Source organism: Cataglyphis hispanica, chromosome 2 (genome assembly GCF_021464435.1).
Source record: "Cataglyphis hispanica isolate Lineage 1 chromosome 2, ULB_Chis1_1.0, whole genome shotgun sequence".
NCBI lineage: Eukaryota > Metazoa > Arthropoda > Insecta > Hymenoptera > Formicidae > Cataglyphis > Cataglyphis hispanica.
Genome location: NC_065955.1, coordinates 10,698,018 through 10,720,849, shown reverse-complemented (window position 1 = coordinate 10,720,849; position 22,832 = coordinate 10,698,018). Strand labels below are relative to the sequence as shown.

The window sequence follows — 22,832 nt, the reverse complement described above, 5'->3', positions numbered from 1 at the left end:
TTCGTGAAAATCTTCGGTGCAAATATCGTACAGCGGGTCTCCGCTTCGAGATTGAGATTCCGCTTTGGCGACGTGGGGTTCCCTTCGTCTCCGAATGGTCGAAAATACGAGGGTGACTGTTATTGGAAGGTCTTCCTCCATCTCACTTCGCCGCTTCTCTTTTGCCTCCTCCACGTCTCCTTCCCATCCTGTGTGCGCGTTTCCGAACAAATTCTCCTCCTTCTTCTCCCATCTATCGCTTCCACCTCGCATCGACCTTTCGAGCTGTTTCGCCACTTCTGGACGCTTCGTGAGTATATCTCTCACTTGTCCAGAACACCTCGCGCGCGGTTCGATATTGTGTGAAGAATTTTATTTGGACAAATGCAACCGGTTTAGTTACACGAGATCGTATCTCTTTCTTTCTGTCCTTTTCTCTTTCTTTCTAATAATCCTTTGTCTCCAACACATTCCACCGTATACGTACATTTACAATTAGTCTTATTCTCGACCATTCTTACATTTTCCAATTAACTTAATTATATTCTACTTTCAATTATTATCTATCATAATTAGTAATTTTTATATGCTAACTTGATCTATGAAATATTGGAATTAGACTTTCAAAACTAATATTTCCTGATTCTATATCGTACAGTTTCAGGATTATAACGTTCATCTAAATCAGCGCATATTCTTACTCTTTGTTTTCTATCTCTTATGCTTTGCACTGCCTAAATATAATTTATTTAAATTTAAAAAGATGAAAAGTGTAAGAAAACGTGTGAAAAGTAAAGAGATTTATCGTGTTATATTTACGATTTTACAATTTTAGCTCTTTACATTATTTAATATTATTTTCCTGTTTATTACTTGAAATCTGGATTCATTCTAGAAGCTTACAGAGTTTAGATACCTGGATTCTGCTTCAGCCTTTCACTTTCAAGGTTAAATGCGTATCGCACTCTGCAAAATTATATAGACTTCACGATGCGCCAACGGCGACTAATTCAGTGAGATTGGGTTGGTTTTTTTCGTGTAGGGCTTGTTAAATTAACACGTCCGTCCAACATTCGAGTTTTTTTTTCTAAAAGATTCTGAATTACGCCCCATATAAATTTGATACAAGGGAAAAAAATATTGCGGTCGTTATACAATGGAAATTATCGCGTGTTATCGCGTCACGTTGTAATCTCCAAGTGAGAAGGGTTTTATATTAATGCGAACAATATAAGACCGTTAACTTACTTGTTGCGAATTAACGATTTATCACAAGTATGCTATTATGATAGCAACTTGTTTTTTTATAAACTTACTAGTTTCTTTAACGTGTGATTTTAACATTATATATTATGCGTATATCGTTATAATTTTATTTATTTATGAATTTGCAAGAGTCAATTTTTTCAACAGACACAAACGTTATCTTGACACAAATTTAATTTTCTTTTATATTAAAATGTCTTCAGAATTATTGAAATCTGATTTAATGTGTATTTTCTTTTAAAATAAATGAATGAAAATATTCCCTTCTGAAATCTGATTAAATATGAAATTTTTTCATTCGCAGACTATCACTTATCATTCCCTTGTATAAATATACACTATGCTTTTCCTCTTTTCTTTAATCGTAACAAATTATAAACAGCGTAATAATTCGCGTCTAGCAAATCGCGCGACTGCTTTTTGGCCAAAAATGCGAATGAATATCGTTGCCCAAACGAATCCTTGACTGTGCGATAAATATGCACGCCCATCTTTTCGTTGAACCAACAACGCACGAAACGGGGTACCTCGGTCAAGCCTGCAGGCGTGTTCGATCCCGGGTTCCCGATAAAATAACAGAATAATCCCCCCTTCAGAGTATGTATACATATACATATAAATACATACATACACACATACATACATTTATATATATATATATATATATATATATATATATATATATATATCTTGTCGTACTGCCGCTGGCACATTCAATTCTACAGAATCTCGTATCATCTGATATACACTTAATCCCTGGAGTGGAACAGTGACTGAGGCTGTGATTCCACAGAGCTACGCAACCGGAGAGAGATTTGCCACGAACGAAGGATGGAAAGGGAAGGGCGGTGGTCGATGTGAGTGAGAAAGGGGGAGGGAGAGAGAGAGAGAGAGAGAGAGAGAGGGGGAGCGGATAAAGGGTCGAATAAAAGCGAGATAAAGCGGCCAACGGTAGCCGGATTGTCCAATAACGTTAGCTACCGAAGCTTTTTTTTCGACTAAAGAACCGCCAGCTTCATTATCACGCGGCAAACAGCACGCCGCTCATGAAAAGGATCCGCCTTACGTTGGATCCGCCAATGCTCAATCTTCCTGAATTCCTCGCGCTGTTCTTGTAAAAAAAAAAAGAAAAGAAAAACAAAAAAAAATGCTTACAATATCCTCTTTTACTTCCTGCATTTTAATTAGCCTTCCGACAATCCTCTTTTTATATCTCATCGCATTGCGCGCCATTTGCATTATTTATATAATTAAGAAATATGACTTAATTTTTTATGCACTACAACAGCAAATTAATATGTTACCTATGTTAGAATACGTATGCTTTTTTCCATTTTATTTTATCTATTTTAATTTTTCCATGCTAATTTATTATTTATTTTTAACGTTTACAATCGGTAAACTCTTTTTAATTTAGTTTGTATTATATTTATTTACTTCTATAAAAAAAAACGCGTAATTTTATTCGATTACAAAACGCTACAACAAACTCTGTTGATGACGGCGCGTGTGAAAATTAATCCAGAGCAGCACTCCAGGGTTAATGCTCTTTAACGCTCAAAGCTTTGCGCGCCATTGTAAATTAAAATCGGAGTAATTTCATGTCACATCAGTATTACAATGCAAAATATTCAGAGTTCAACGCTTTAAATATATAAAATTACAATCGAACGAATAATATGTTATTTTGAAATATATGTCTATATTTGATGGTGAGGTGGAAAGCAGAAAACGATAGATTGGAATTATACAATTAAGAAACATGAGAATTATCGGAATAAATAAATACATAAATATATATATATATATATATATATATATATATATATATATATATATATATATTGATATCGTTGTTATCAAGAAAACGAGGCTTATATAACGTAAAATAAACTCAATTAAAGTTTGCAAATGTGATCATTTTCAAACAAAACGTAATAAAGCATGAAATGATTACAAACAACTCGCTATAATTTTATATATGAGCAGTTTTCATCTTTTAAAATACGTGCCATTTCGATACGAAAAATCTGTCTCACAAGTTTCAATCTCACTGATATCAGTAACTTCATTTCTCTCATCCGTCATGCATATATCATGATAGATATTTCTGACGTTTGCGGTTTCTAAAATCCGGTATTGTGATTGGAAAAAATCGCCATGTGGAGTCGCGCGAGAGAAGCTCGAATGGAGCTCGAAAATAGTGTCGCAAATCTGTTTTCCTGAGAAACTAGCTGGCTCGGCAGATGCGTTATAGCGGTGTAGGTCGAGCGTGGCCGCGTGATAAGAAACGTGCTTCGATTTAATGCGCTCGAAATTTCGCGGGAACCGACAAAATAACCCGGAGACATATCCCGCCCATCGACATCGAGCGAAGCACGACATCGTAGTATCCGATCGTAGTAACGATGTTACGGCGGACAGGAAGTTCCAATCGTCTGATTACAGAACGAGATTTTTGAAAGACACAGTGCGTAACGTTATTAATAGTATTAAACTTTTTGAGATATATATCTGAATTATGGATTCCATGAATTCAAAGATGTAAAGAATGAAAAAAAATGTAAAATATTTTAGTAATTTGTATTATCTCTCTCTAATGATAAAATTGTATAACGTATCATATATATGTATAATTGAAATTTTATATAGGGAGAAATACAAATTGAATAAATTAAAAAAATTATAATAAATTATAATAATTTAAAAATTATAATAATTTATAATTAAAAAATTATAAATTATTAAAATTAATTAAATTAAATATAAAATATAAATTTAAAATTTAAAATATTAAAACAGATTTCGTTTATGTGTAAAATGTTGTAAGTAGCTATGATATTGTAGAGGATTTCGCTAGATATGGTGATAAAAAGCGATCTATTATTAAAAAGCTTTATTGATTGGGTTTCTCAAATGCGTTGGTTTGCTTCGATAGAAATTCACGGATTTTCGTCAACGGTGCCCTTTTACCACGAGAGTGCTTGACTCTTCATCGATCTATCGGAGGGAAGAGAAAGAGAGACGGTAAACAAATTAATACTTTTCTCACAGAAAAGCGTTACGGTTAAATTGCTTCTCGGCGATTGGCGTTGAGCCTCGCACAATGCGAGGACGCGTCGATGTGTGGATGATTCTCGCGCTTCTCGAGTGTCAATTAAAATATGCGATGGAAAATATCGAAACAATGAATCTGCCCGTCAGCAGATCGATGTATCGAAATTGATGCGTGCTCCAGCGATTTTTGCTTTGTTCTCGCATTTTTTTTTTTTCTTCTTTTTTTTCGCAACTAAAGCGCATTGTTTGGCATCGTGTCGAAGTCTGGCGTTGGTTAAAACGATTTTTTTACAGTGTATTCCCGGTTTATAAGCGGAGCAACCGCGATAAAGTGAAATTCCGATCGCTCGACGATCGCTTTTGTAAATTCCGCTTTTCACACATTCGCGTATCATTATCGGGCGCAACATAACGAGGGTCATTGATTAAATGTCCCTTGCGAGCCTATTAAGTCCCATCAGTATATTTAAATGGTACTTTACTAGAATATTTTACTCTACTATATCGTATCAACATTTCATAGTAAAATGCTCCGCAGGATGCAAAATTTATGAAATTATCTAAAATATATTAAATGTATATATAAAATATTATTATATATTATATATATATATATACATTATCACATAAATTACTTATCATTAAAACAAAATATTAAAATATGTTATTTAATATTTTGTATACGCCAATCGATATATTTCAATTTAAGAAACGGTAAAATGTCCGATGTGTAATAGACGAAAATATTTGTGCATAAAAAGAAATAAAACAAAGTATGGTTTTATTTAATTTAACATTAAATGTATATATAAAATATTATTATATATATTATATATATACATTATCACATAAATTACTTATCATTAAAACAAAATATTAAAATATGTTATTTAATATTTTGTATACGCCAATCGATATATTTCAATTTAAGAAACGGTAAAATGTCCGATGTGTAATAGACGAAAATATTTGTGCATAAAAAGAAATAAAACAAAGTATGGTTTTATTTAAAAAATAATTCTTCATCCGAATATAATCGATAGCATCCGGTATTACAGTTTCAGTGTATTACGCGACGTGTTCATAAAGTTTCTATATTTTCGTGGATATACATATATTCACGATATTTCTTCGCTACAAAATTTCCTTCTACGCCCGCAAATCTTTTTATACTCTCTCGCCCTTCTCTACTCAATCTTCTATATTACACCTCGTCACGACTTCTGCCCCGTAGCCGAGCGGTGCTCGTTTAATTTTTCCCGAAAAGCCGCGCGGATTAGCACCTTCCGCTTCACCTCCGCTTTTCTCTCACGGGTATATCTCTCGGCGATCCGACTTTTTTCTCCCTCGTCGTCGCAGGATCCGCCGTCTGCAACGATATCGTGCCCCCGACCATCCAAATATTTACGAAATGTACGTCGCCGCGGCGCGTCGACCGTCGAGAGTTCGACGAGCTTCTCTCTTCGGGCGCTTCCGCGCAGCATCCACATTAAAGGGACGTACTCTCGAGTCTCGAGTACGCCCTTCAACGTTTACGTCTCTCGACGCGGATAATAGCTAAACTCGCTCTCGAACTAATCTCGCGATCCGTGCGACCGCCGTCGATTGTGTTTAAATCTCGATTTGGGAGCGGTTTTATCCGTTCTCGTACGAGGCACGTACTTCACGTAACGACGTCGTCGTCGCGTTTATTATCGCCGAGACGGGATCGACTCGACTTTTGTCGCGATTACATGTTTTTTCTTGCGCACATTCGAGAACGACGATCTTGCCCCGGATCCTTTATAATGCATTGGCCGAATCGTAAAATTTTATCTAATGTTTTATCCAATGTAATATTATTATTTAGCAGTTTCGTATATCAGGGCATTATATAGATTTCGCGAAAGACACGGGAGGATTCCTGCCGATGTATCATCGTCATTGCGAATAAACTAATATATTTACGTAATCTAGCCATGCAATACCACGTGCAACGTCATGCATGCCTGATCCTCCGCTTTCTATTCATTTTAACCTGCTCGTAGTGGTGTGATGGAAATTCCTACACATTACGGTAGAGAAATGTCATTTGGCGGAAGCTCGTTTCTCGAAACCATCTCGAGAACAGGTAAAATATATCTGATATTCCAGAATTCATAAAATCCTGTTCTCTCTGTAATTCTTTGAATTTATAAATCCTATGCACTTATTACACACGAAATTGATATATGTTTCGTTCATTGTTATGCAAACAGTACTCAAATCATTGTTTACACATTATGCACCGGTATTATGCAAATCGATATTTGTTAACATAATTCTATTAATAAATCATTTATGCATTATATCGAGTAATTCATGATCGATCAAATGCGAGAAATGTTAAGTGTGTAGTAAATTATTACATTGTGATCAAATTTATGAAATAAAGAATTTAAATTCTTTTCGGGCTGCGTGTATCGCAATAAGAAATTATTCAAAGTTCAATTTCTAAAAATTTTCCGAGATTACATTTAATCTCGAATAATGTTATTTTATATCAAACTAACTTTTTTGATAGCGACTGTATCATGAAAAAACTTTACAGTAACTGTACACAAAAATTCATACAAATAAAATTTTACTTATTAATTTTTGATGTACTAATCCGTGCAGTTCCTCTTTAAATTCTTTGTGCATTGCACAAATTGAAATTCTCTTTATTCACAGTATTATCAGAGGGAACAAAATTTCAATTTTTTGAAATCTTTTTAGAAAAAAATAGATATTAAAATATCGGGATAAAAACATTTTTGACGAGCAATATTTAACTGTTTCAATATCTATAATCGAGCACAATCGAGATTGTACAATATTTGATAGAATAATACTGTCGAAGGGAAAGTCGATAAAAATATTTATTCGACAAAACGCAATTTGCGAAGTATGTTTCGGGAACGCGGCTTGATTTCCGGACCAAAGTACGAACGCGTAGCCCGTGAATTAAAAATAAACAACACTTCACTCTTTTCTATCTGCTCGTCTCTACAAATCCATAAAGAATACTCGGAAAAAAAGTCAGGTAGAACGTGTTTGTTCGAACATGTTCTCTTTCGCGAAATTTCCATCGTGTCTCTGCACTTTGTTTTTTGCCCAAGACCAGCATACATAACACGGAGGCGAGCTAAAATGAAAACGAATTACATCAAAAGAGAGATATCGAAAAGTATTTAATTTCGGACGAATCCTCATTCGCGTACGTCACGCGCCAAAAGATCCGTGTATTGAAACCTCGAGATTTCATTCAACGTGCCTCGAGAGGCAGCAAAATGGAACAAAGCACCTAGTCGCGACAAATTCAAACGAACTCGATAATGAATTCGCGATAAACCGGCCGTGAGCTTTTCTTGTTGTAGACTATTTCAACCGATTTCTTTTCAAGATCGAACAGTAATGCGTCTATAGATTATCGATGATTAATTCCATCTGCTCGTCGATGCGAATATCGGCGTTCGCAATAATCGATAACTGTTTCACTGCCGAGTTGTTATAAGATAATGATATACAGAGTAATTCTGAAGATAAGTCGATGAGTTTTGCACTAGTATTGCACAATTAGTTAACTTTTCTTAGCAAAAATTTAATTACATGTCCCTCTGAAATTCTCTTTCTTTTTTAGATTTTTAATCTTACTGTTAAATATCTTGATATAAATTGAATTTTATATTATAAATTAAAATTTTAATAAAATAACATCAACTTAAAATTAAATGAAAAATAAAATTCTCTTTTCTATTTTTACTTTTGCAATAAAAAGCATTTCACTTTTGATTGATCTTAATTTTTTAAAATTATTGTTATCTTGACGTTTCTAGAAAATAAGAAAATTATATCTAATGTAAAAGGAAAGAAGAAATTTTGAACCACTCTTAGGCAAAAAAAAAAAAAAAAGATTTGGATCTTCTAGCATTAAATATTTTAAAATTTTATATAAATATTTTGTATTACTTATTTATAAAATATTGCAATTATGGTAAAATTATCTAACGATTAAATTGTAATTAAAAGCCCTATTTTAGTAATAGATATTGTATGATATGTATATTTGTTGTTGGTTGTTTATTAAATTTGTAATACTTAAAGAGACTATAATATAAATTGCGTGTTTTGCATGTTCAGGCTGAGTTAATGGTTTTATTGGAAATCCAAGTGGCGTGACGCGCACTATTTCCCGCAAATTGGCATAATCGAGAGACATTAAGTGGTTGATCGACTATTTAAAGCGACACGTTTAAGTCTCGAGACGTCGTACTGCGGTTCTTCTCGCCGCAAGGTGCCTGTCGGAGGCCATTAACCTCATTACGCATGCTTAACCCGTTCATATCAAAATAGTTACAGGATAGTAAAGGATACCGTAATGATGGAAAAATATTTTTTTAGCAAATTTTGAAAAGTAATAAAGAAATTATCTCTCCATTTATCGTGCCATCTTATTTAATGTAAAATTTCAGTTTATTATAACGATAAAAGCGGCGATTATATTATTATAAAAAAATAATCATAATTAATAATAAATAATTTGTAAAAATATGTATATTAATTGTTTCATACATTTTTCTATAAGAAAAAATCGTATAATTTGTATTCATTAAACATAGTAAATATCCAGACTGCTGCAAAACGAGAGAAAATATTGTTGTATATGAGATGAGAATATGTTGAATGCTCATAATAACGGGCGCGTTTCTTTTTAATGCGTTAATTCCTAATGATATAACAAAACATTTCTTGTACGATAATCTCGCCGGATGATACCTCTTGAGCATTTCTATGAGGCGGAAATAAAAGTGCCTACCTGCTGAATGCCAGTGCTCAAAATGAACAATAATGGCAGATCATGCGTGAAGAATATTCTTACGAGCGAAGAGGGTCTCTTTCGTGTCTGCTTCTGCTGGAGTCTATAAGCGGTACAATAGAGCCAATGACATGCATTCTCGTAAACTCTGACGAGGCCGCGGGATGCCGCTGTTGAGTCTCTGCATGTTGTCAAAATGTATTCCGAGAAACCCAACAAAAGGGATAGCGGCTGCAGGCTAGAGAATCGGAGGAGGAGGAGGAATACCTGATCGATATCTTACTTAATCAAGATCCCTTCCTCCTTTATGGATTTTTCACTTCATATTAAGCAATAAATTACGAAATTATAACCATGTCTGTTCATCATATTGCTGTTCATTATGTGTGTTAAAATATTTATTTATTTAATATGTCAAGTTCTACTTTATCTATTTTAATTTAAACCAAATATCACGTTTTAATCATTTTTGTGTTTCATTATATTGGATAATTAAGCTTTAAATTAACATTTTATAAATGTCTAAATATATTTAAAATTAAATAAAAAATATATATAACGTATTTTTGAATTTTTAAAAGATAATTTGTCAAAAGCCTTTTATTTTAAATCATTTGAAATCGCGAAAAACTGTAAAAATTCGCTAGTTTTTATTATACAAAAGCTAAAAGCTAAATTTTTGACTTTCATCAAACAATCTGTGAACAATCCCTGAAGTGGAAATGGCATTATTAAAAATCACGGTACATATTAAACGTACATGTATATCAAATGTAATAATGTATAGTTATTTAATTTATTTAATTTTATATTATTTAATTTTTACTAATAACAATTTTTTTCAACTCTTTTCAATTTTTTCTTTTCAATTTGTTGTTACATGTTATATTCAGTACGAATAAAATACTTGAATATAAGATATTAAATAGATTTTTCTCATTTAGCTGAAGAGAAACTTACAATCTCCGAGATGAAAAAGATAAAACGCGTATTATGAAAAGTACGTTATGTATCATAAAAAAATTCCACAATTTCCTCGCAAGATTAAACGGTTGACGCAATTTAATATCCGCTAAAAATAATTTAAAACGTTTCCCGATGATACATCTTATTCACGCCGATGCAGCTCGGCGGCAGTCTCGAGAAGCAGTCGTCTGAAATATTGAAACAATTAAGAAAAACGTCATTGCGAACATTCGTCATGATTATCAGTGAGTGTGTATGATGACGGAAAACGCGGGCGTCTAGGTGGTCTCTGCGGTCATGCACTCGGTAATTTCTTGCGCCGCTTTTGAAATGCGATTCCTCCCTTTTTCCTCCCCACACGTCATTGCGCATCCAGAACGAAAAACGTACGCTCGCATTGCCGACGACAAGAAGATGCCGACGAATAACGACCACTCGTTCGTCGGTGCCTTTCACATGTACACAAACGATATAGCATCCGCTCCGGATCAGCTCAGCTGTCCCTCGTTTGCTTATGTATTTATTCGATCATATTTGAATAATTGGTCTCCCAACAGGGCCACTGCTTAATAAGTGGGTAACTTACCTCGCGTGATTAATGTCAATGACGGAGAGAAAGATTTATATATAAAAAAAAAATTATAAATTTTTGTGATATAAGAATGAAAATATAGTGCGTAAAGTTAAAGGTGAAATCAGCAAAATGATATAATTTACATCATCTAGAGAATATTTCACATTAACATGCTAATCTCGGTTTTGTTTTTATACTTAGAAACGCCTATCATCTAATTATCTTTATTAATATGATATTGGAGCGGCCAAGTCTTTTTACGAACATGTATCCTCATTAACCAAAACAAGCATATATTACATGAGTCATACATATCTGCTAAACTTGGAAATGCCGGTATAATTTTCTGCTATTATACATCCTTGCTTTGCAAGCGTTTCGTGTTATTTTTGCGATTCTGTATTTGCGGTGTTAATAACAAATTTTTTCAAATATCCCTTTTCTCGTGCTCGTAATTTTTAAAACTAACTTTATTTTATAACGTTTATTGTAATTTTCTAAACTTCTTATATTATCTAGAATATTTCTTTCACCGATATATTTTTTCTTTGGTTACATTAAATACAAATAATTATTGTACTACTATACGATTTCTCTTTTTGTTGTGCATATAACGTAACGTTGAGATGCGGATCAAAAAGCGTAACCCGTAGATTCGCTTGTGCCGGCTTATAAAAATGCATGCGTGCTTTGGCGCGAGTGCACCAAGAGGGAATGCGGAGAATACATCCCTCCTCCTCCTCCACCCCCATGTTTGTGTATATATCGACAACTCGCGGGAGAGAAGAAGTACACGCTTTCTCAACATACTCAATGCGAATACTCGACAAGACCGCAAACAGTGAACGCCACGTCCCGGAAATAAAACGATGGCGCATAACACACATACGACGTCCCCGTAACTCGCAAAAAATGCATGGAACACAGCACATAACGCGTTCGATCCAAAAATCCCTAAGGCAAACGCCCCAATTACTTTCAGGCATGCCGGGATTTTCCGTGTTTTACATAATCGGAATTCTATCGAACATCCGTATTTTTCGGCGAGAAGGAAACGCCTTTTAATAAAGTACAGATGCGCCAAGCTTCGTGGTGTCAAGATTAATTCCTGTCTCTCGCGTGAAAATAGTCTCTCATCTAATTGACAAATACGATCAATTCGTCCTCTAATCCTTTTTCCCCTCTGTCTCTCTCGAAATATTCCACGGAGAAAGAAAATTTTTTTACGTATTAAACAAAATATTGCGCAATGTCTACTAATCATTTATAATTATTGTATAAATAAAAATATAATATTAAATATTACATTATATACAATATTACAAATATTATAATATTAAATTCTTATTAACGAAACAAGATACTATATTTTTAATTAATTTGCTTGAATAAATATTGTTTTAATCTTGTTAATAATTTTGAAAGAGAGATACGGACGAGATATTAAAAAAATGTTACGTTAAAATATAAACATTTCTAGCCACGCAATAATTTCAGGCATATCTTTATTTATGGAGAGTACAACTTTTGTATTTTTATGGCTCAAGTTTTATTTATTTAAGTTTAATATGACGGGACATAACATTCAATATGACATGGAGATTAATATTTTATCTCTATATCTATATATAATTACATGTATTGTATATGTGACATGTAATTGCTTTTTAAGAATTATTTGCATACATATAAAGCTAGTCTCGAAATCTTCTAAAAAAATGTTCCTAATATGTTTTTGTAATATTTATATAAATTTTGTAGCATAAAAAAAACTAATAATCATCACTTTGATTATGCTTGCATCAAATATACAATTTTCAAGAAATCCTAATGTTTCAACAGTTATATAGAGATTTGTTAAACATCTCACAACTTTTGTATATTAATTATTAATAATTTTTTATGACTCACCGTACACGTTGATTTGTCAATTATGGCTCACCGTTGCTGATAATGAGAAACCATTCCAAATAAAACTGTCTGAACTCTCTAAAATAAACAAACATAAAATGTAAAAAATTAGATATAAAAATATGTCATATATAACTTTGTATTTATATAAAATATATCATAATATTTTTTCGATCATTAATTCATTATAACCTAATTTTATATGCAAAGAATCTTTTTGTACATTTAAAAAAAATTAATATGAGGTCAATCATTGCTATATATTATTATTATTACAATCAGTAATTATGTTATCGTATTTTGTTATTACACTATCAGTATTAATATTAATGTTGTCGTATTTTGCTGTTATAATGCATATAGTAATACTTTTACATTACATTAATTAAAAAATGTTTGCATTACTTCATAATTATCATATATCGTAAGCATAATTCATGCTAGTAAAATTTTCGGTGCAACATATACTCTCGTTCGTCGATTTATAAATTACATATTCATGAAAATGTTAATACATGTTTATCATGTAATGCAAAATATTAATATTTTCGAAAATATTAATATTTTTGTTCCAATAAAATTTTCTACTATCGATATCTATATTAAAACTTACAAACATTGTTATGCTTATTATAAGCAGCATTATAACTAATAACTATTACTTATAACTACTAATAACTACTGCTTATTAACTACATTTATCTATTGCCGAAAGAAAAATGCCTACCGGTTGGACTGCGAAGTTGCCTCGTCGGTCGCCATGAACAGGATAAAGTCAATGCGATCGAAGGTCGGTGATTCGTAAGCGAGCGTGTTGTCAACTAAACCGCGAGAGAAGGCCGTCGCTGTAAAAGACGTTAAAAATACATATTACCCTCGCAATATCGCGCGTACGAGTTACGCGACATTACCCGGAAAATATCGAATAACTTACGCGACATTAACCACGCGCGCGTACGTATATGTATACATATGTCGATGACACGGCGACAAGAGATGCCCGGCTTACAATTACTCGGGGAAGCTAAGCGATCTCTTACTCCCAGCTTCCCCAGCTCCAAGTATAGTATATTTATCATTGTTGTATATTTACCCCTCGTCCCTCTCCTCGCAGATCGGACCGGAGACTAGAGAGCACTCGCACGATTGTCGGCGCGTTAATCAAAAGAATGCGCCGTTCGCGCGCGCCGGCCACACTTCGCGAATGCCTCGGCTCGCCTCGGCAATCTTCGGGCGCGCTCGGGCGAGCGACCGGCGCGCGCCCGGTTCCCCACTCGCCGCGCATCGCGCATCACTTCAGTGCTGATCGTGTAACCGTCGCGTACGTGTCTATTTCGTGAGCGGCCGAACAAAAAAGTCACCCTCGACTACCAGTCGCGCGTAACCCCGATCGCTCCGAAATTATCCGCGCAAGTTATTCAAACGGCAGTAAAAAGTGCAAGATTCGGGAGTGTCGCGACATCGTTGAAAATTCGAATTGGAAACATTTCCATATCGTGAAATCTCGCGACGGCAAATAACCGCGATAATTCTTTCGGACACGACAAGAGAGAGGACTTGACGATACGTCGCGGACGATGCGAAAACAATCAACATTTCGAATGATCTAAAGTTGCCATAGTGATCTAAAGTCCCGCGCTCTTCAAATTCGCAACAAGTTGCTGGAGTGTGCCTTTTTTATGGTTTCCTCGACTCTCCGTTTGTTTTTCTTGCGCGAGTGTGTGCGTGTTCGTGTGTGTTCGTGAGCGGAAAGGATTAATAACGGTGATGATCCTGTGAAGAAGCTGCAAAGTATCGTTCTCGGTGATGGAAACCGGACCTTCCAACGTGAAATGGACTGCACTCGCGGACGATCGTATTCGAAGGAAATGTGTCCTGTGATCGTGCCCTCCAAGGATCTTTTGACGGTGAGACTCGTACGCACTTTCTCCACTTTTCTCTTTTTCTTCGTCATTACACATATATAAGCGCACACAAACGCCAAGAGAATGATTAATGAGGAAATATTTGTAAGAGATTAAAAATTTGCGATTAATATAGTGGGAAATATTATTTTGCAAAGTAATACGATACGATTAATTGTCAGAAGTAAACTGGGTCAGAAATGATGACACTTTTATGATTTTTAATTGCGATGCATCAAATTAAAATACACACGATATCTTTTTCGTCCAGTGCTCATTCGATTTTGATGCGCTTATTAACATTACTACGTTCAACTTTTCCCCCCTCAATTTTCATTACAATTTTGTCGCGAATTAATTCAAAAATTTTTAATTGCCAGTAGCGAGTATCACAAGAGCGATAGTTTATGCATACGTTTAAAGAATGGCGCGAATGACGCGAAAAACTAACACATATTTCGATATTTAACGAGTGTATGTAGGAAACAATAGCGTATATTCAATGAATATTTATTGGCAAATAATTAGTGATACAGAATCAAGCGATTTTGTATGTATAAACAACACAATATTATCGGATGCAGTTGGATTAATTCGGCATGACATTATGTCGAAAATAATGAGATATTATTTGCCAAAAATTATTTATCAAAAATTCTTAAAAACGATCATGTTGCAGTTCACGTTGAGTACGTGAATACAGAATATTCGCCTGTTTTGCCAAACGTACAAACGAATGTACATACGTGCATATATATATATATATATATATATATATATATATATATATATGTATGTATAATTTCCACCGTTAAATTATTTATGATTTATGAGTACCAATAAAATTGCATATTACTACATATGATATATAATATATAATATTATGAAACAACAATACCTTGAGAGATTCCATGTGATAAGATCAGAAATTAATTTTAATCATATCGCACACACGTCCGTTTTTGACGCCTTCCACATCCTTATGCATCATAAATCATGACGCGATTTGGAGAGTAAATATGCACCGTCCATCACACGCGGAGCGTCGCATGCAAGCATCCGCTGGAGCGGCTTCATGGCGCAGCGGCGTGTTCCGCTACTGTAAGAATTTTTTAATCTTTCGTAAAATTTCCATGTACCTTTCTCTCACAGAAGGCGACGCGCGATCGCTTTCTTCGAAAAAATAGATCCTCCTGCCGTCTCCGTCATTGGGAGCGAGTGGGGATTTCACATGCGAGCCAACGATCAATCGCGGACGCGCGATAATGCCACGGGGAACAGTTACACAGACGTATTACACGGGACTTAAATTGGGCGCTTGTCACTCCCGCCTTGTGACTGGCAATTTTCTCGAAAAAGCCGCGCGTTGCCAGTCACGAAAACAATTTGTGCCTTTGTGATCGGATAGATGAAAGAATTCCGATGCTAAGGAGCCGGCACGTCACGTAGGAAATTATACCTGTTGGGGATACACGAGGGCTTAAAATGTGGGATCCATCCTTCTTTTTATCGCATCCTTTTTAAATCTAATTTATTTCCCGATATATATCAATCACGCGCGCGCGCGATTGATGCTCTGATATATTTTATAAAAATTGTATGTCTTTCAGAGAATGTTGTTGAATTGCGTGTCTATGATTTCAACGAGTCTCTTGCTCGCGGCATTAGTTCGAGGAGCAGTGCTCCCGATTTTTCCGAGAATTCGCCGCGTCTCGTCGCGTTAGATAGATGCAAGCGAGAGATAAGCCGCTAAGCGCTTCGGCAACATGAACCTCGAGATGTTTTAGACCTGAGAATATTGTGAGTATGACTCTTCTTAAATGCGCGAGATATATCCTTAAACGATACAACTCTCGAATCGAATTCGTACGCGTTTTAAAAACTGTTCACATATTTTTGGGGAAAATTTTCTGGAAAAATATAAAATAATAAATAAAATTTTGCTACAGAAAATATTGCTTGATATTTGGAATAATTAAATATTACGTCTGTACATCGTGTATGGACAGTCATTATTTTTTGTTGATTGTATTGTATCATTAATTTTTACTTTTGACAAATTTTATTGTATTTCACGCTGTAAATATATATTTTAATTAATTTGGTAAATTAATAAGAGACATGTAGCAATATTTATTTTCATATAAGATTAACAACACTATTTTATTAACAACAATATCTTATTAAAAGAACCATTTTTCGTTAAAATATCAATTGTCCTCTCTTTGTATTAATGATTGGTTTGGTTATAAATGGAATAAATTAAATTTGATTTAATTAAATATAGATTTACTTTACATATATATTGGATAAATAAAGTGAACGTTTTTCCTCTTATTTGTCAAAGGCTTTTATCAGATTTCGGAAAATACGAGTGAGAGACATTGATGCTTTTGCTTGAAGCTTGCCTCGATTAATACGATATATATTTTTCATATTTTAGAAAATATGGAAAAGAAAAGAAATGATAAAAAATATAAATCGTACTTCGCATTATAATTCTTTGAATATTCACATCTCTTAGTTTATATTTATTCGAAAAAACAATGACGTTTACAAATATGCTCTTTCGTAATAAAAGCTAAAGATTATTTCATATGAAATATGTACACTTTTGTTTTATTCGTATTATTTTTTAAATGAATATGCTTTAGCTTATACCTTCTACTGTCAGACATACATTTTGCATCACTGTTTTATTGATTTAACTTGCCGATTCGTATTTTTGTATGTCGCATCTTGTGTCACGTAAACGTCCTGAAAGATGCCAACTATATTTTTTCAGTACATTTTTCCTTAAATATTACGTCAGGTCATTAAATACACATTAAACCTCTCAGATAGAATATTAACAGATAAATGAGAAGTATTGGCCTGACATGTGAAGCAGAATAGATAAATATTTTGCGATTCGCAATGCCAACGCGAATATGCATCGAATATGTATATCTCATACGCAGAGAAATGAAATTCTCACGTCATTGAATTTACGTCCATTGTCAATCTGATACGTTTTATAAGCGTCTAGAGATCACGCAGAAAATGGTTGGATCCTCGATTCTCCGAGCGGATGACCACCGAATAATCTGCCTATCGGCAGATGCGTCGCTGCATTTACATGGAAATCTAATGGTCGGGTGGACGATAACATTCCTAACATTATGCTGTATCATCGAGAGATTCTAACCGCGACCTGTTCTAAGAATTCTGGGCATTTTGCATCGTTGCGTATCTAATATGCGTCGCGGTTTCGACCGAACCGTTCGGGACATTAATTCGAGAAGATTAGATATATGTGCGTGATTTTGCCGAAAATTTGTCGCGTTATCCCGGCAAATAAATACCATCAAGAGAGAACCGCTAAAGACTTGGACATTCGGATTTAATAATCCGACTCATTGCTGAATGGAAACGAATAGTTGGGGTCTCTTTCAGGAAGTTCGTGACATAAACATGTAGGTTTGAGATTTTACTAGGAATAAGGTATATTATATGTATAATTATACATTATATGTATAAGATGCATCGAAACAGAGAGAGTGTAATCGTAAACATTTCATGAGATGCCTTTTCTGAATTAGTTTTTCCGTTTATGTGAAAATATCTTGAATATTTTTAATAAGAGATTATTATAATTTATAGTTATTATGTTTATTTAAGATAAAGACATTAAAATGAAGTTTTGTCATCTCATGTAGTAGAGAAAAAATTATTTTTCACATAAATAATCTTGAAAAATGCATTTTGATTTTTTATTTTAAAATATCTATTGATTGGCATATTTTAATCTTTATGTTTTTTATGTGATAATTATGATTAAAATATATGTTTTAATTTTATTCTTGAGATACTTTTTGCAGTTTTTTTTTAAACATAATTTTATTAACAGTTTTTTTTTATTTTTATTTTTATTTTTACCGCATTATATCATAGGATATTAAATTATACACGGATTAATATATCATTACATATATTTACGCAATATTGAAACTTCATAGAATATTGAAAGCAAAATGGAATTCCATCGTACGACCTTTTCCCCTATCGATGGAAATTGTTCGGATATTGCGGTATCAATGCACAAATTTTCGGTTAGCGGTTTAACTCCCGAATGAAACTGTCCGGACACTTCTTTTACGTAGACACTATGTTTCGTACGATGTGGAATAATGAGTCGTAATTTACTGGGTCCCTTGCGATATCCGCGCGCGAGACGTGATTGAACCATTAATTAGTCTCGAATTAAACGGCTCGATGCGAGCCGCTTGCGATTTTACAATTTTACAATGCAATTTCTCGGATAATGCCGGACATTCTTCGATACGCGTTTCGTTTGTTCGTTCGTTCATTGTGAAAATTGATGCTATTTTTTGCTTCGTTAGAGCCTCGAGCTGGACGGCAAGGGGATCTAACGGGGAAAATTAATTATTTATTTCTCCGAGTCTCGCCCGCGAAAAGTAATTAAAGGCACAATTATCTGTCAATATTAAATTAAGCTGCTCAATTTAAAGTATTTGCAAATTATTCCTCTTGATTGTGTCATGAAATTTCAAACGACATTGCTTGTAATTGAACGTTACTTTTAGTTTAGCAGCGAAACTTTGTTTTAACCAAATGACATAATTTGCTACATTTTTCAAATGCGATTAATTTTTTTGCATGAAAAGTCTTATATCTTATATTATTCCTCAAGAATCGCCTTATTTTCTTTTTCGAGAGAAATTTATCATATAAATGAAGAAAGATATACGTGTACATCGAGGTGTACATTATTTTGATATCTTTTCGAAGACGCAACGTCGATTGAAAAGAGCATCCTTTCTCTCTCTCTCTCTCTCTCTCTCTCTCTCTCTCTCTCTTTGTTGCTCTCTTCCTCTTTGATGTAGAAGATAATATAATAGAAACGTACGGACGCGATATATCACGATAAAACGCGCGCGAAGCACGATATAACGAAAGTGTAACACCCGACGAAAAGTTTCCGGAAATAAACTTGTTGCGCGATCGGTAAATAAAATAATAACTGGGGCACGTAACTCGATTAAACGACAATATCGCGATATTAAACGCCGGTGTGCACCGTGTCACAATCGGCGAAGCCTGTCGCGCGTGTCAAAAACTCGGGCAAGAAACACACCGCTATACCGCTGTCACAGGCGATGAATGCGCTATAACGATATACATATATATATTTTTTTCCTCTTTCTCTCGTATTTTTTTTTTTTTTTTTGTCGGTCGAATTATATTCGCGGCGGAAGCAATTGCATCGTCGGATGAAATATTTCGTCTCTCTCTCTCTCTCTCTCTCTCTCTCTCTCTCTTCTATCTTCACTGACTTCTACGGGAATCGAGTGCTAAAAAACATTTTGCGATAACGAGGGAAGAGGCGAGACAGCGGATACGGAAATTTTTTTTTTAAACAGCGGCGTGATTACGCCGAATGTACGGCATCAACTATCGAGCGAGTTTGAGCGGTAGCGGCGACTACCATTGTAATTGCATGCGTGTCCCTGCTGCAGGTGAGAAAGGAAAATCAGCAGAATAGAATTGGAGAGAGAACCGTGCGAAAGAGAGAGAGAGAGACAGAGAGAGAAAGAAGGGGCGCGAATGCGAGCTCGCACGTTACATTTGCAAGGATCGCAATTTTCCGAAATCGCAACCCTATCGCGCATTACATTGGTGCGCGAGTGCAAATTCGAGATTAGGAAATAAACGATGTTTCACAGCTGATAAACTTAAGCATCCACTCTAGCGTTAACTGCTCACTCAACAATTAATGCAATAATTGTGTCGCGGAGATTAATTTAGTTTAACGTTGATAAGCAGCGTTTATATATTTTGCCAAATCTCAGGGAAATCCAAATTCTGCGAAATTGTTCTTTTGCAAAAAAGAATTCAGGAATTTATGTTTAAAAAGTAATTTTTTTTTCAGATTAGAACATTTTATTTGCCCTGTATCGCAAAATAATTTCCAGGACAGTCTGATCTCTATTTGAGGTAGATATATTTTCAAAGCTCGGTAGTCTTGGATTATCTAGCCCCAAATAGATGATTCGCTATCTCTCTTTAACTTATAGTACTCTGTTTAATGTAGATGTAGAAGCAGGATTTGATATATATGTGTGTGTGTATATAAATACAGGTTTCTCTCCCTATCTCTTTTTCTCTGTTTTAAATACTATAAGACATAATTTTTTATTATATATATTCAACAATATCATATATTATAAATGTGCTATACAATAATTTTAATTTAATTTAATTATTTAGAAGCTATTAAATTTACAATATTTTTCCACTAATAAATTTTATTACAACCATTTTCATATTATTTTTATTTGAAATGCGAGAAGCTTGTTTTGTTGATAACATTCCATATGATCTGCATTTTAATTTTTCCGACAAAAAGATGGGCGTGGAATACGATTTCCAAAATAAGAAATGAAAAAAGGAGAAAATTTTGAAAATGGGGCCGGGTTCGCGATTCATCGATGATTTCAACGTGTCGTGTCGGTTGTGTGTTCGAAGGTTTGACGAGGATAAACCTGTGGACGCGGATGAGGAGTTCAAGGCGGAGAACAAGTTCGACGATGAGAGTTTGAGTCGTGCGGAAAGTGCTTTCAAGAGTGCCAGGGGTCCTGGTTCGCGCGTTTCGTCAACGACGAGGGAGCAGAAGACGACGAGTGCTGTAAAAAGGAGGCGGGGCGAGTGTGTCGCTGACACGAGTTGACGCGACGCAACGTGACGTGACGTGACGTGACACGACGTCGGGGTGTCGAGATGCCTCGAGATGAGATGGTCGCCCCTCTTCGATCCCTCGCGTCACTCCTCACGCTTGTACTCTACGCTTTCAGCAGCTGCCATGCCAGGATAACCAATCAGGAAATTGGTAAGTGCTAATTTAAGTAATCTACTATATGCGTAATGATTGAATTGAAGATGGAACGAAAGGAAAGAATTTAATATGATGTTGGAAAAAGATTTAATTCATTTTTTCTGTTTTTTTTTTCTATTATCATTGAAAAAAGACGATGTCTTATAAAATAAAATGTTATTAAACATTGAAAGAAATATTTGTGTTTGATATGTCGCATTATCAGTAATAGCCAAATAAAAGAATATAGTAATATCTCAATTAGCACGTATGGTACAAAATGCAGTGCTAACTGAAATAGTATCATCCATAATCAGTTCATATATATTAATGCATATTGAATAGATGAAAATACAAATAGTATATAATAATAACAACTAAGTTAAATACATTTAATTGAATTCAATTTTGTGGTATGTTCGTGAGAGTTACTAGATAACGTGGGTTAAACGAGGACGCGTTAAATTATCTATTACTATATAGTTTATTTCGAACACTGTCGATTATTTCAACATTTTCGAGATCAATAATCCGAGATCCGCCGAACTTTTTCAACTTGATTGATTGATCAATCAATCTTAATCTCGAGGCAGATAGAACTTTCTGTTAATACTGGGATCGGAAAAAAAATTAATACGAGTATGCGCGGCGTCGTATTTTTTTTTTGATAGAAACTTGGCATACGGTTTGAAAAACGGGAGGAAAATCGCGAATGCACGAAACACTCTTTTTCCAATATGTATCGGTAATATAAATACCACTAGTAGTCATATCGACGCTATCCGACGCGAATATTGAATTTGTGGTACGGCTACACGTTTCCGGTGAGTTAAATAACGGAGAACTGCCGTTTATGTGTTTCGAGTGTTTTTATTAGTTGCGTGGCATTTTTTGTGGATTCGTAAAGTGTTATATCATTTATCAAACGCGACCGCGATCAAATAGAGCTATGACATAATGTTGAAATATCGATGAAAACGTACGTAATTAGGTTTACGTAAATCGGGCACGTTTATGCTCCAAGATATAATGACGTGAAAGGTAACACGTACACCATTTATATAACTCATATCGCATGAGAATGTCGAAGACACGAGAGTCGGGGTGGTCTAAATATAGATACAATATCGATTGCTGAAGATTGCGATCACTTTAACACGATTGAATCTCGCTGTGTGTCGAATCGTGCGCTTTGAATAAATTTATCAATCTTGCTAACAGTTGACTCCGTGATGGAGAATTATTACTCCACTGATTGTGTTGTGCGCAGTTGGAAAACAGTATTACGAAACCTAATTCCGTCTATTGTTTCCGCGACACTTGTATCACTACTCCTTTAATACTATTAAACTAATTGCGAGAGTACTTTATAAGAAAAGTCGTTTTAAAAATGACATTGCATGTATTTTTTAAATATAAGAAAAGTCGTTTTAAAAATGACTGCACGTATGTTGAAAACTTTCCAGATTAAACTTGATGAATGTT

At 34.5% G+C, this 22,832-nt stretch overlaps 1 protein-coding gene and 1 long non-coding RNA gene across 5 annotated transcripts in view; one reads left to right on the top strand and one right to left on the bottom strand.

The window, feature by feature from the left end:
• The window catches only part of LOC126859174 (uncharacterized), a 50,158-nt gene extending 36,401 nt beyond the window's left edge, over positions 1-13,757 (bottom strand). Inside the window, exons 1-3 of the long non-coding RNA XR_007688769.1 lie at positions 13,663-13,757; positions 13,297-13,414; positions 12,570-12,647 (exon numbers count right to left, since the gene is read on the bottom strand). This is a non-coding gene — a long non-coding RNA (uncharacterized LOC126859174). The remainder of the gene's footprint in view (positions 1-12,569; positions 12,648-13,296; positions 13,415-13,662) is intronic.
• Positions 13,758-13,875: 118 nt separating this feature from the next.
• LOC126859142 (nephrin-like) overlaps positions 13,876-22,832 on the top strand; it is a 219,946-nt gene continuing 210,989 nt past the window's right edge. For all 4 annotated transcript variants that reach the window (XM_050610160.1, XM_050610159.1, XM_050610158.1 and 1 more), the window contains exons 1-2: positions 13,876-14,476; positions 21,002-21,362. In XM_050610160.1, the coding sequence (XP_050466117.1) occupies positions 21,254-21,362 (109 nt within the window). In that variant the 5' untranslated portion in view covers positions 13,876-14,476; positions 21,002-21,253. The remainder of the gene's footprint in view (positions 14,477-21,001; positions 21,363-22,832) is intronic.